The sequence below is a fragment of the Crocuta crocuta genome, unplaced genomic scaffold (genome assembly GCF_008692635.1).
Source record: "Crocuta crocuta isolate KB4526 unplaced genomic scaffold, BGI_CrCroc_1.0 scaffold68, whole genome shotgun sequence".
NCBI lineage: Eukaryota > Metazoa > Chordata > Mammalia > Carnivora > Hyaenidae > Crocuta > Crocuta crocuta.
In genome coordinates this window covers 2,034,991-2,045,172 of record NW_027532426.1, presented here as the reverse complement: position 1 = coordinate 2,045,172, position 10,182 = coordinate 2,034,991, and the positions used below count along the sequence as shown (strand labels likewise).

General features: G+C 53.0%; 1 protein-coding gene and 1 long non-coding RNA gene across 3 annotated transcripts in view; one reads left to right on the top strand and one right to left on the bottom strand.

Moving 5' to 3' along the window:
• Positions 1 to 304: 304 nt before the first annotated feature.
• LOC144244075 (uncharacterized) lies at positions 305 to 3,459 on the bottom strand. 2 transcript variants are annotated; one of them, XR_013338828.1, is made up of 5 exons: positions 2,979 to 3,459; positions 2,426 to 2,540; positions 2,147 to 2,313; positions 1,943 to 2,060; positions 305 to 478 (listed from the first exon to the last, which is right to left on the bottom strand). It is a non-coding gene; the product is annotated as an uncharacterized LOC144244075 (long non-coding RNA). The 2 variants fall into 2 exon arrangements; XR_013338827.1 differs by having other exon boundaries at positions 2,426 to 2,535.
• An 85-nt stretch (positions 3,460 to 3,544) lies between these two features.
• The window catches only part of IGFBP4 (insulin like growth factor binding protein 4), a 14,454-nt gene continuing 7,816 nt past the window's right edge, over positions 3,545 to 10,182 (top strand). The window contains exon 1 of the mRNA XM_077779257.1: positions 3,545 to 4,039. Within this exon, the coding sequence (XP_077635383.1) occupies positions 3,691 to 4,039 (349 nt within the window). The 5' untranslated portion in view covers positions 3,545 to 3,690. The remainder of the gene's footprint in view (positions 4,040 to 10,182) is intronic.

The window sequence follows — 10,182 nt, the reverse complement described above, 5'->3', positions numbered from 1 at the left end:
CTGCACTCTGTACCACAGTCTTTTTCCCTCGGCTGTTGTTTAGAATACTTCTGATGGCTGTTTGGAAGGCTGTGAAACATGAGTTAATCATATAGACTCTGGAGCCAGACTGTATGGGTTCAGACCCCTGTTTTTCTACTTACTTATTGTATGACCTTGAGTAAGTTACATATCTTTCAGTGCTTTAGTCTCCCTTCCCTATCTTAAAAAGGGATAATGATAACTCCTACTTCATGAGATTGTTGTGAAGTACATGAGTGAAGCACTTAGAACCACATGGCTCGTGTTCATTAGGTATCAGCTTTCATTATTATGTGTATTTTTAAAAAGTTTTAAAAATTTATTACTTATTTTTGAGCAAGACAGTGTGAGCAGGGGAGGGGGAGAGAGAAGAGAATCTTCCTCAGCTGATCTACTGTCAGCGCAGAGCCCGACACAGGGCTTGAAATCATAAAACTGCGAGGTCATGACTTGAGAGCTGAAATCAAGAGTCAGATGATTAATCAACTGAGCCACCCAGGCACCCCTATTATGTGTTAATTTTTTTTTTTTTTTTTTTTTTTTTTTTTTTTTAGAGAGAGAGTGCAGCAGAGAATGCATGCGAGCGGGGGAGGGGCAGAAAAAGAGGGAGAGAGACACTTGCGCAAGCCACTCTGCTCATTGGTTTTCTCCACCTGGTTGCTGCCCCCTTGAGGACTGAGCACCACCTGGAACCCCCAGGGGCATAAACTTGGCCTTCCCTGCTATCTTTACCAGCCAGCCCAGGGCTCTACTAGAAAAAGGACCTCTATGGGGCACCTGGCTGGCTCAGTCAGAAGAGCATGCGACTCTTGATCTCAGGGTTGTGAGTTCCAGCCCCACACTGAATTACTAAAAGAAAACAAACTTTAAAAAAAAGAGAGAAAAGAAAAACAACCTCTGCCTCCCCCTCAGCATCCTTGTCTGTCCCTAAGCTTCTGGACACCCAGGGCACCAGGAAGATGCTTCTGACAGGAGACTGAGAAAAATCCCCACTCCCTGCCCACTTCTTCCGACCCATACCCTTCCTGCCTTGTTGCTTAGAGTCTCATTAGCTCCCTTATTGGTTTAGTATCAAACCTCTATTGGGTTCAGGCTGGGCATCTTAGAGAATTGATAGTCCTGCCCTCAGGGAGACCCCAATCTCATGGGCTTGCTCTAGAGAGCATCTTATCTGATGGAATAGGCAAAATATACATAATATGGGGCACCTGGGTGGCTTGGTTGGTTAAACATCTGATTCTTGATTTCCCCTCAGCTTGTGATCTCAGGGTCATTGAGTCCTGAGTCTCTGAGCATGAAGCCTACTTAAGATTCTCTCTCTCCCTCCCCATCCTTTCTTTCTTATCACAAGCCCTATTTTCCAGGTAAGGACAATGAAGCTCAGAGTGATTTTTTTCAGGTTCCCTAGTAAGTCCAGCAACAAAGCCGGGATCAGCATCCAGGGCGGCCTGTTGCTAACACCTGTGCTCCTTCCTCTGGCATGGAAGATGTTTGGCTCAAGAATCACCTTCTCCATGAAGTCTTTCCATGTGTCCTGGATGTAGAACTGACCACTTGTGCATCTGGGTCCCCACAGCGCCCCATATGGATGTCTCCCAGGGCACCTGTATGCTTCTTAGACTCATTTTATTTGTATGCCTGTCTCCCCTCACTAGGCAGTGAGCCACTTGAGGGCAGGGAGTGGCCTCAGCCAGTTCTGTGTCCTCAAATGCAGCACAGAGCCTATGCATAGTGTCCAGTACACACGTGTTGCATGAATGGTGGGGAGGTGCTTCAATGATCTACTTATGTCTATTTTCCTACCTCTTTGGAATTATCTCAGTCAGTAATGTTTGGGGGTGGGGGTGGTGAACACCAGTGGATGGATAGGGGTCTGGGCTCCTGTCTCACCTGGAAACCTTTCTGGATTTCCCACACTCACCTGCACTCATGGTTCACTCCCAGGTACTTCTCTTGGCTTCAATCCAGCCTCTCCTGCACTCCTTCCTCCATGTCCCAGCACCGTAAGCTCTCTCAGGCTTGCTGTCTAGGGGGCAAGTCTGGCATTGGGGTCAGAACCATTCTCTCAGGTCCCATTTTATTCCTACAAGTGCTTCAAGAGGCAGGCTAGGTGGAGATGACGTACCTCCATTTTATAGTTAGGGACATTCTAGCTCCAAGGGGTGGTGTCCAAGTTCATGCAATATGTTGGTGGCTCAGTGACGATGAAGGGGGATAGGGCCGGGGGAAGTTTCCTGAATCAGGGGCCGCTGGGCTTCACCCAGGGACGCAAGAAGCCTGGCCCTGTTTGCCCTTATCCAAGACAGAAAAGACCCCAGTTTGTCTGTGAAATAGCAGGGAGAGAATCCCAGATTCTTGTCTCCCCAGCCTCCCCCCCACCCCCTGCCGTCAGAACTCTCCAGACCTCCTGCAGTCTTGATAGTTGCCAGTAGGTGCCGTCAGTTTGCAACTTTTGGGCTCTGTCTCTACAAGTTCAGCTTCCAGCCCCTGTCTTCCTCCTGTCACCTGGACACTCTACACTTGGAGAAAGTGGGAGAGGGTCTGCTTGGGAGACTGAAAGATCGCCGTCCTGGGAGTCCGGAAGGCGGTCTCTGATCTGATCTGCACTTTGGCTTGGCTGCCTTAGAGCTTTCTAGGCCAAGCCCCCCTTCCCACCGCCCAAAATCCACAGTGGGTCACCAAATATGTCCTGACAGGCACCCTTACCGTGCAGCCAGCTCCAGGACAGCAGAAGGCTTTGTGGGGGAGGATGGATGAGTACCTGGGGAACTGGGGACCAGGACGAGAACCCAGGAGACGGGCCCTTGCTTAAATGTTACTGTAGGGTCCCTCCCAATCCTAGCAGGACTTAGGCAAGGGTGGGGGAAACAGGCACCAGCAGGCTCATAGAGGGCCTAGTCAGCCCCAGACACTAGCCCAAATAGCAGCGCTGGCTGAATTAGGAAAAGACACCCTACCTGGAAATGCTTGACTGCCATCTGCTGGAAATCGGTCATAACAAATGTACACAAATGTACAAGGGGCTAGGAGAGAAATGGTGCCCCCTGGAGTTGTGCGATGCACCATTTGCACAAGGAGAGTGGCATTCTCCCTGGTCAGTCTTCCTCCTGGGAGGGAGTTGGGCAGAAGAAGCAAGCATCCGGGAGGGAAGAAGAGGCTTGGCACCTCCTTCCCTAGGAGTTCGGTTGATTCAGTTCTCAGGAAGGCAGAGTGGACCAGGACCCAGAGGAGCCCTGGGGAGATGGGGTGGGGAGGGAAGTTGGAAGGGCAAGTGGGAAGAAAGCCTACTAACTTCTTAGGGCCATCAGGCTCTTCTGGGTCGCTCGTTGGGTACTTGGCTGCCCTTTTCCCACTTCACTCGACTTGATCTCCAGTGGTTGGGACTGGAAGCTCTAGGGTGGGGTGGAAGGGGCTCGGCCCCGCGGAGCCGAGAGACCAGGTTAGGGGGTCGCGTTCTCAGTGTTGGGGTGGGGGGGGACTGCAGCCGCCTTGGCGGGGGTGGGGAAGAATCTTCCANCCTATCCGTCCGCGGGGCCGCCCCGTCTCCCCGAGCCCTCCGGGTCGGTCCTCCAGGCGCGCCGGGCGCTGTCGCCGCGTGTCCCTGCGGCCAGTCTGCGCGCGCGTTCTTCCCTCCCACGCCCCGCGCCCGCGCCCCGTCCTAGCCCGGTCATGCTGCCCCTCTGCCTCGTGGCCGCGCTGCTGCTGGCCGCCGGGCCCGGGCCAAGCCTGGGCGACGAAGCCATCCACTGCCCGCCCTGCTCCGAGGAGAAGCTGGCGCGCTGCCGCCCCCCCGTGGGCTGCGAGGAGCTGGTGCGGGAGCCGGGCTGCGGCTGTTGCGCCACTTGCGCCCTGGGCAAGGGGATGCCCTGTGGGGTGTATACCCCCCGCTGCGGCTCGGGCCTGCGCTGCTACCCGCCCCGGGGGGTGGAGAAGCCCCTGCACACGCTGATGCACGGGCAAGGCGTGTGCATGGAGCTGGCGGAGATCGAGGCCATCCAGGAAAGCCTCCAGCCCTCTGGTAAGGTGCCCCTGCCCTTGCATGCCCTCCCTGGTATGCTTCCCTCCTAGAAGCCCCGTCCCCGTTTGGGCTGGCCTGGAAAGCCCTTGAAAATCTCCAGTGAGTTAAGGAGAAGGCAGGTACCTCGCAGGGCTGGGCCGGCACAGGACAGGCTCACCTAAGGAAAACTGCCATTGAGTCCCTAGCAGCCTGTTGCCACCAGCAAGGAAGACTGTATCCCAGCCCTTCATCCCAAACCTCGTCAAGGGTGCCTATTTGGGAAGAGAGGTCTCCGTGGCAGTCCCGGCTGCTGGGGTAAGAGTGGAACATTATGTGACTTGGTCCAGCCAGCAGCCTGCAAGTGACCGGCCTGGGGCCGCATAACTGGAGGAAGGGTTGGGCGATGGTGGTGGCTTTCTGTTCCTGATCCAGGGACTTCCCTCATCCTGGCCACAGGTGAAACCCCAGGGGTCTAAGAAGTCAGGGCGTGGCCTTTTGACATTGAGATGGGGTGGAGCGGGACATCCAAATAAGAGGGGCTTTGGTGGTGAGGGACATCGGAGCTGCCCCTCCCCAACGCCCCTGGGCAGCTCACCTTGCTGTTTGAGAGGTATTGGGAAGACAGAGGTCTCTGCCAGGCCTGGGCACCTCATCCTGCCCTGGTACACAGGCACCCCGTTCCTCTCTCCTGGCAGGTGTCTTCTGAGGCGGCAGAGGAGAAGCAAGTCTTGGCTCCCAGCCCAGAGCTGTAGAAACCTAACGGGTGTGGGATAGGGAGTAGACAGGAGGGAGAGAGAGGGAGGGGGGCGGGAAGGAGGAGCGGGAGAGAGGGAGAGGGAGAGGGAGAGGGAGAGGGAGAGGGAGAGAGGTTTAGAGGGCCCTTTGCCCTAAACTCTTTCCTACACTTTCTCTTTTTCCTTTTCTCAGTGAGACTCTCTCAGTGTCTCCTTATGATCGTTCTCTGTCTTTCCTTCTTTCTTATTCTTTTGTTATTTCCTGCTCCGTCTCTGTCTCTAGTTTCACGACCAACATTCCCGAGTTCTCCTTTCCTCAATGACTTCCGCCTGTTATCAGTTTCTCTTTCTCGATCTTGTTCCCTTTCTGCTTTTGTTGTCCTGCTTCTCTTTCTCCTCAGGCCCTTTCTGTTGTTTTCTCTCCGTGTCTCGGTCACTGTTTTTCTTTGTTCCTGCCTGTCTCTGTTACTTTTGGAATCTCTCTCTCTGCCTTTCTGTATCTCTGCCTCTGTTTCTTGTTCCCTCTCTGACTCTGATTTGCTCTCCCTCTGCCTCTGTCTGTCTCTTTTCCTGGTGCTTGAAGCTTCCATTGTTGCAGTCCGGATGCTGGGACTCCGGCCCCAAGCTTCCTGCCCTGGGTCCCAGACCGCTCCACTTCCTCAATCCTCTGCAGCTTGTTAGCGGAGGAAAGCAGGATGCAGGGAAAACAGGAAGGAGGTGGACCCCAGGGGTCTGGGCCTTGGGCCTCTCTGCCCTTCCTGTCCCTAGGCAGTGAGAGATGGGTCAGCAGAAAATATACTAGGAGAAATGCCAGCCTGGCACCCGGCACATCTGGAAAACGGGGGGTGGGGGGGGTGGGGGGTGTCCAGAGGGAGTAAGGCACTGATCCTGGGGCACAGATGCCCGTGCCAGTGGGAGAGGAGGGGTACTCGTACCAGACCAGATTGGGAGTGAGGGCTGAGCTCCTGGGCTCTCTGAGTATAATGGGATCTCTTTCCCTTCCTAGATCCATCCTCCACCGGCCAGTGGGTATGTATCTGGCACCAGATTAGGATGGCTGGTAGCCTTCTCCTCTCTCACTGACTTGAACATGGGACAGAAGAGCCCTCAGAGGGTCTTGAGCACCCCTTCCTGGCTAGGTAGGGCCCTAAATCTAATCCTATAGGGATAGGGGCTTTGAGGGAAATGGTATGAAGTTTGTGATTATCCTGTGGATGTCATGCAAATTGGCCTTTACATCCCCTTGGGATTACAGGGCCCAGGTCTCTAATGCCCGCCCTGCCCTCCTTGCCTGTCCTTCACCCATGCAGGGGACACAGAGATCTGGAGAGGGAAAGGGCAACCTGGAGGATCCTGTGGAAACTAGGTACCTACTTGGCAAGCTATGCCCCTGCCTCCTAATCATCACAGGACCCCCTGCACCGTGTGACAGGCGCCCCCTAGCGTTGTGCAACAGCTCTGCAGGGGCTCTGGTGAGATAAGATGGCCAGAGCTTGGGACTTATCCCCACTATTCTCTCTAGCCTTCCACTGTCAATAGGCCACTGTCCCTCCTAGGTCCCAAGGCTTGGGCCTTCTTGTCTTGGGAATCATTTGGCAGAGGGCATCAGGCTCCTCTTTTTTCCTTTTCCTCTTGGGGCTAAGCTTCAGTGGGTGACGGGGGGAGGGCAGCCACTTGGCATCCCCCTTGCCTCGGCCTGCTGTGCCCAGCTGCCTACTATTTGCCCTAGGAACAGGTCTCCTCTTTCCATTTTAAGCTGCTACCCCCCTAAGTTTCCCCCATAGCCCTCCTGTCCCAGCTTTCCAAGCCAGAAGAGGTTGTGGATTAACACTGCTCAGGCCCCCAGAGGTGGGGGTGGGGTGGGACGTGTGCGTCAGAGGTCCACAATTCTGCACCAGTGTACTGACCCTTGACTCATGGAATCTGGGGGAGTGGACAGGGGGAAGATCAGTGTTTGGACTGGGGAGCTCCTAAACTGTGCTCTCGGGTCCCTCTGGGACAGGGTTAGGGAACAGACAGACTGGGTTAATTTTTAGTCAACGCAGCAAATATTGTCCCCTTTACTTCAATACTGGGAATCCAGTCATGTCATGGGAACAGGGCCTTCCCAGAAATTCTGTGCCTTGGGGGAGGTGGGAGGAGGAGCATGGCTGCTTAACATTTTTTCTTTAGTATTGGCAAAGCTGGAATTATTGGTGCCTCGGGTATCAGGAGTCTTTCCATTTAAAGACATAGAAGCTGCAGGGATAAGTCTGTCCTCCTTTGCCCCCACCCAGTCTATTGCATTTCCTCATCTGTAAAATGGAGGTGACCCAGGACCTGCCTGACAGGCTTGGGGCGTCTGGCATGGACTAAGAGCTCAGTCGATTGGAGCCATGCTGAGGGTGGTAATGAAGAAGGGGCCGAGAGGATTTCAGCTGAAGCTTAGCTGCTTTTCTGATTCTGGGGCTTTGGAGGACAGTAGGGCAAGTGAGCAAAGTAGGGGGGCATTCAGAGGAGTTGAGAGGGGTGGGGAGGAACTTTGGTGCTTTTTGTTGCTGTGAACATGGGAAAGACGGGCCGGCTTTCCTTTAGTCTTAGGCTGGCAGCGTGGCACAGCGGTGAGGGGGATGCCCTGAGAGCCAGACTTCGAAGAAAGGGCTGGGTACTGGCAGGGGTGATTCTGGCTTCTCTAGCCAGAGCCCAGGGGGAAGGAAAGGGGCTTTCTTGCAGGGTAGATGAGTGATCCTCCAAACTGTGACTGACACACCCGTGTGGGGTGGCTGGGCCCACCCACCTCACGGCCTCACTCTGGGTGTCTCGAAGGGGACGCGGCTGGAATTGAGGACGAATCATGGGGATGAAACCAGGCTGCCAGAAAGTGGAAATCCTGTAGCTTTGACCATGAACTTTTCGGCCAGTGGTGCCAAAGCCGTGAAGTCTTTTCCCTCTCTGGGCTCCTTCCCCTTGGTTGCTGGAGCAAAGACCAAGGTTTCCCCTGTGGCTGCGTGTTGTTGGCTTAGTTCCTAGCAAGGACTGGAGGAGAGGACCTGGCCTACTTTGGAAGTCTTACCTCCTAAATAAGCCTTTTGGGGGTCAGGAGGTCAGATCTTTCAGGGGGCTAGGTCTGACTCTGGCTCCTGTGCAGAGGGGATCCCATAGTGATTGGGGTTTTACCAGAAGGCTCCACCTGGGTGAGCAGTTACCAAGTGGCTGGAATTCCTGAGTAAGCAGAGAAGCAGCAAGTATTTAGCCAGTTTTGGAGATGGGAAGGTTAACATTTTCAGAGACCCCAGGCTATGACCCTCACCCTCCCAAAAGTAGGGAGGGGTGGATCCTGGGGTTGATCCTCAGTCTGCCTGTTCGGCAAGCCTGGGCAGGGAAAAGTTACAGATTAAGTGGAAAGTCAACAAGCTATGGTACAGTCAGTGTGTTCTGCTCTGGGTCTGCGTCTGCCCTGGGCAGGGTCAGAGTGCCCGAGTGCATGTGGGTGTGCACGTGTGGACCAATGTGTGCTGGGACACATGATTGTTTGATGTGCTTGTGGTTCTTAAGTCCAGACCTGCCTGTGTCTGAGTGGGCAGATATGGATATACTGTGTGTCCCTGTGAGATTAAGGAAGGAGCTACTCTCCCTATCTGGTGTGTTCTCTGAGCTTAGACACAAGCTAGGGACAGACCCGGATCAGATCCGGCAGAGCAGCTGGAGGTTGGCATGGTTGGTGTTAACGAAGGATTGATCTCTGTGGAGTGCCCTTTTGGTGGGGTGAAGGAGTCTGGCCTCAGGCGAGAGGGGTCCAAGTATGAAACTGAGGAATCTTTGGACTCAAGTCTGTGTGTTTTGGAGGCTTGGAGGCCTCTTCAGTTCTTCAAAATAAGAAAAAAAGAAACTTGCCTAACAAAAAAAGTGGGGACACCAAGGCAGGGGAGGCCAGGCATGCTGCCTGCTTAGCTTTCTCCAGATAATCCCCTCAGGGTGACATGGGGCCCTACCCACGCAAGAGCATACACTACGCGCCCCCAGCCTTGCCCTATAGCCCCCCAGCTCCAGGTTTCAGTGAGCAGGCCCAGTAGACCTCCATTATGATACCTCTTAAGGGAAGGGATGAACATTCCATATATCCATTAACAATCCCCCAAGTGTTAGTCATTTGTGAACTTCAACTCATAGAGACTCAACACTGGACCGCCTAGTTGCAGTTAAATTTCCATTCCAGATCTCAATTTGTTCTTGAGGCCTTTATCATTCTGACATGCCACACTTCCAGGATGGGAGGCTCTCTACTTTCATTTGTTAGAGCACTCTTCCTTACGTCTCGAATCTAAGAACATTCTGTCTGCTTACCAAGAGGAATAAGTGTCACTATGCAAAGTAGTGCTTCCCTTTATAGTCATGAAAACAAAGCAAACACAAAGGAAAGACACAAAATTCTTCTTCCGGTTCCAAGGGTGCCCCTGGGGTTAGTGTCATGGGCTGTGGCAGTTGAGTCCTTGTGATCCCTTCCAGCCTTTCCCGGGGAAAATGGTGCGCTTTTGTTCATGTCTTAGCTTAGCCTCTGTTGTTCCAAGATTTGGCTCTAATTTATTTTCTTTCTTTTTTCTATTCTTTTCTGTTCTGTTCTCTTCTTTCCTTTCCTTTTTATAAAACGTTGATTCACTTATTTTGAGAGAGAGAGAAAGAGAGCAAACATGAGTGGGGGAGGGGCAGAGAGACACAAGGAAAGAGAGAATCCCGGGCTCTGTGATGCCAGCACAGAGCCCAGCATGGGGCTCGATCCTACGAACCATGAGATCATGACTTGAGCCAAAATCAAGAGTTGATACTCAAATGACTGAGCCACCCAGGCACTTCTGGCTCTAATTCTTTTAGATCTTCCATTTCTTCTTTCTCTCCATTACCTACTTCCAGACTACACCCCTGAAACACTGTGGCCCCATCCAAAAGTCTTGTGGTTTTGTTCAAGGTAAATGCAGGGGCAAGGGTCATGGGCCAGCCTGGACTGGAAAGTTCCCTTGGGAGAGTCTTTAGGGACGAGCCTGGACCCTGGATTTTTCCTCTGGTTCTGACTGAGGGTTTAGGGTCCATCTACTCACGGCCCCCTTGACAATCCTGGTCTTCTGAAATTTACCCACGTCTTTTGCTACCTGCATCACTGGGAAATCATGCTATAGTGTTTTCCCCTTGGCTGACCGTTAAGAACTTGATGTTGTCTCTGAGACTGGAGTCTGTTCCGGACTGTCCTTCTTGGGATGTTAAATATGCAGAAGGATAGATTATATCTATCTGCTCTATTCCTCCCCTTTGATTCTTCTTTCTAAACCAGCCCTCCACCCGTGACAAAAGCTTCTTCCCATCCTTGGTGACTCAATTTTATAAATAACCTTTGGTATGGAATCTTGACAAAGACTTTCTGAGAGTCTAGATTCCTTGTTTCCTGGTTTCCCTTTATCT